The 3562-nt window shown below is 51.6% G+C and overlaps 1 protein-coding gene across 1 annotated transcript in view; it reads right to left on the minus strand.

The window, feature by feature from the left end:
- CES3 (carboxylesterase 3) overlaps positions 1-489 on the minus strand; it is a 13630-nt gene extending 13141 nt beyond the window's left edge. Inside the window, 1 exon segment of the mRNA XM_011932140.1 lies at positions 373-489. Coding sequence (XP_011787530.1) covers positions 373-489 — 117 coding nt within the window.
- Positions 490-3562: the final 3073 nt, after the last annotated feature.

The raw sequence follows: 3562 nt of genomic DNA on the forward strand, positions 1-3562 counted from the left end.
TTGAGACCAGCCTGGCCAACATGGTGAAACCCCATCTCTGCTAAAAATACAAAAATTAGCCAGCCATGGTGGCAGGTGCCTGTAATCCCAGTTACTCAAGAGGCTGAGGCAGGAGAATTGCTAGAATCCAGGAGGCGGAGGTTGCAGTGAGCCGAGATCACGCCATTGCACTCCAGCCTGGGCAACAAGAGTGAAACTCTGTCTCAAACAAACAAACAACAACAACAACAACAACAACAAAAACAAATATAGCAAGAGCAGAGCGCCTGCCCAGAGAGAATGCACAACCCCTGGTCAGCCTCCAAACGGGACTCTTTCCTGAGCGGTCTGCCCTCTGCTCCCTGTCCTGTCTCAATCTTGACTCTTCCACACCAAGTCCCTCTGCAGGCCCAGCAGGTTTGTCTTATCAGTGGCTGTGGCAGCGCATGTCAGGAGAAGACAGGCCACCCCAACCAGGACCCTGGACTCCACTCTCACTGCTGTCTCCATTCTCCTTATAACTAGTTGGACAGAAGCTTCAGAAGGTGGAATAAGATCCCTGCCCTTCAGTACAACCAATCTCTAAAGGGCTGTGCTATATAACCTCCATGGACAGCCCTGCCTAGCTGGTGGCCAGCCCCTAGACCCAATGCCTCATGCTCAGGCTGAGCCAGACGCAGGGCTGGATGAGTACCCTGCAGAGGCCTGGATGATATGACAGCCCTTCCCGACCCACTGTTTTCAAATTCCAGCTCTCCTGACTTGGTGACCTCCATGAAATCCCATGCCTTCATCTCAAGATGACCACATCACTGACCCAAGGAAGTGGGGGTCAGTGACCCTGGGGTGCCACTCTGAGTGGGCAACCTGGCCTGAGGTGAGGGCTTGATATGATTTGGATGTTTTGTCTCCTCCAAATCTCATGTTGAAATGTGAAAGAAAATAGAACAGTGATGATAATAGGACCCACCTCATAGCACTGAAGTGAAGGTACATGTTTCATGTGTGTGCGTGTATGTGTGTGTGTGTGTGTGTGTGAGAAAACATGAGGCTTGGGACTGGGTGTGGTGGCTCATACCTGTAATCCCAGTGCTTTAGGAGGATGGGGCAGGAGGATCACTTGAGCCTGGGAGTTTGAGACCAGCCTGGGCAACACAGGCAGGGAGACACGTCTCTAGAAAAAATAAAAAAATGAGCCAGGTGTGATGGTGCATGCCTGATATGGGAGGCTGAGGTGAGAGGATCATTTGAGCCCAGGTTGTCAAGACTGCCGTGAGCTGTGATAATGGCACTGCACTGTAGCCTGGGCTATAGAGTAAGACAAAGAAGGAAGGGAAACGGAAGGGAAGGCGAAGGGAAGGGGAAGGGAGGGGAGAGGAGGGGCAGGGGAGGGGAGGGAAGGGAAGGGAAGGGAGAGAGAGAAAGGAGAGAGAGAAAGAAAAAGAGAGAAAGAAACAAAAAGAGAAAAAGAAAAATAGAGAAAGAGAAAGAGAGAAAGAAAGGGGAGAGGGGAGAGGAGCAGAGGGGAGGGCGGGGGAGGCGAGGGGAGGGGAGGGACTTGGAACCAGAACTGATGGAAACCTGCTCTTGACTGGGGCAGGGATCTGCGGGGCATCTGTCTCTCTGCTGGCTTAGGAGACTCCCACCCCAAGGGAGAGCAGGACTCACTTCTGGGCCTCAGTGTCAGGAACATGGCTGGCTGGGAGTAGGCGGTGGGAGGATGGATAGATATTGCTGGCCCAGTGAAGGACAGAGTGAGACTTGTGCCTAAACACGATGCCAGATCCTCTTCCGGGGCTCCAGCTGGCACCCAGAGCTGAAGAGAAAGGCTTTAGGATGAAACTTCCCTTCTGCCAAAAATAACCAGTGCCAGCTGGGCATTGTGGCACAAGTCTATAGTCCCAGCTACTCAGGTGGCTGAGGCAGGAGGATTTCTTGAACCCAGGAGCTTGAGGCCAGCTTGAGCAACATAGCAAGACTCTGTCTCAAAAAAAAAAAAACAAAACACTGCAGCTTCCTGAATCATCCCGGCAGCCTGGGGTGGGCTTTGCTTTTCAGAGCTGCCTCCAGACCTTTGTCTTTCCCTTCTCCACCTTCCTCTTCTTGTTGCCATCACAGCCCTGCCACCCCCCAGCCACACACCCTCTTGATCATTTGCTGAAGATTTTAGCACCTGGCTCTGGCATGCTTTCCACCTTCAACACTCAAGTCAAGGCACCTGGATCTCTTCTCTGCCCGCAGTCTTACCTTCCATCTTCAGGTATGGATGCTGTAAGGAGAGATCTCCATCTGCTCCCAAGGCCAAGTTTCCCAACTTCCCTGCAGCTAGGTCTGCCCTCCCTCCTAGCATTGCAGATGGGCCTACCAGGGTCAGGACTAGGGTGAGACAGGCCAGCAAGACACCCAGGGCATAAAAGTTAAAGAGTCACTCACCCCCGGGGTCATACCAGTAGAGGGTCAGCACCTGAGAATGAGTGCCTTCTAAATTTTACACTTGCTTGTCTTGCTCTAGTCCCAGCTCTTGGACCTATACCGGTGGACATTAGACCCTGGTCCCCTCCCACCTCCTCAGGGCTGTCTCTTTGGCAGCAGCATCCCTCTCATCAGCTGCAAACACAGCTTCTGTGTAAATGCCACCATACAAAGCCTGCCTTGACCCACTTTGCCCTCTAGCTATTGCTCCATTCCTCTGTTTTTCTTTCCCTCCTTCTTTCCTTCCTTCCTTTCTCTCTCTCTTTCTTCTTTTTTTTTTTTTTTTTTTTTTTGGAGACAGGGTCTCACTCTGTCACCCAGCCTAGAGTACAATGGTATAATCTTGGCTCACTGCAACCTCGATCTCCTGGGTTCAAGTGATCCTCCCACCTTGGCCTCCCAAGTAGCTGGGACTACAGGTGCATGCATGCCATCATGCCTGGCTAACTTCTTATTTTTTGTAGAGATGGAATCTCCCTGTGTTGTCCAGGCTGGTCTTGAACTCCTGGGCTCAAGCAATCCTCCTTCCTCCACTTCCCAAAGTGCTAGGATTATAGGGGTAAGCCGCCACACCTGGCCCTTCTGTTCTTATTTCTAGCAAAGCTAGTCATCCACCTTTGCTGTCTCCAGTTTCTCTCCTTCCAGTCTCCCCCAGAAGTTGCTCTTGACGTCCACCCAACAGCATGGCTTCTTGTTGATTCAATGTCTCCCATCCAACTCACTGTGGCCCCAGCCATCCTCCCAGCCTCCTGCCTTGGTAGATGCTAACTCTGCCCTTAATTCTCATGCCCTAATTAATACCTGGGCTGTGGCTGCTGAGAGGTCCCTAGCTCCTCCCAGCTCAGAGTCCAGTGACAAAGTTCTTTTACATTAACAGGTCAACTTCTTCCAAATCCCTGGGCTGCTGTCCGTGACTACTGGGGTGAACATGCCCATGTATTCCACCATTTATTCTGCTATCATTCAGAGGTCTTGGCATTGATGATGACTGAGGAAATCATAAAAATGTGAAATGAAGGCCAGGCATGGTGGCTCACACCTGTAATCCCAGCATTTTGGGAGGCTGAGGCAGAAGGATCACTTGAGCTCAGGAGTTTGAGACCAGCCTGGG

This window comes from Colobus angolensis, unplaced genomic scaffold (genome assembly GCF_000951035.1).
Source record: "Colobus angolensis palliatus isolate OR3802 unplaced genomic scaffold, Cang.pa_1.0 Scaffold93, whole genome shotgun sequence".
Taxonomy (NCBI): Eukaryota; Metazoa; Chordata; class Mammalia; order Primates; family Cercopithecidae; genus Colobus; species Colobus angolensis.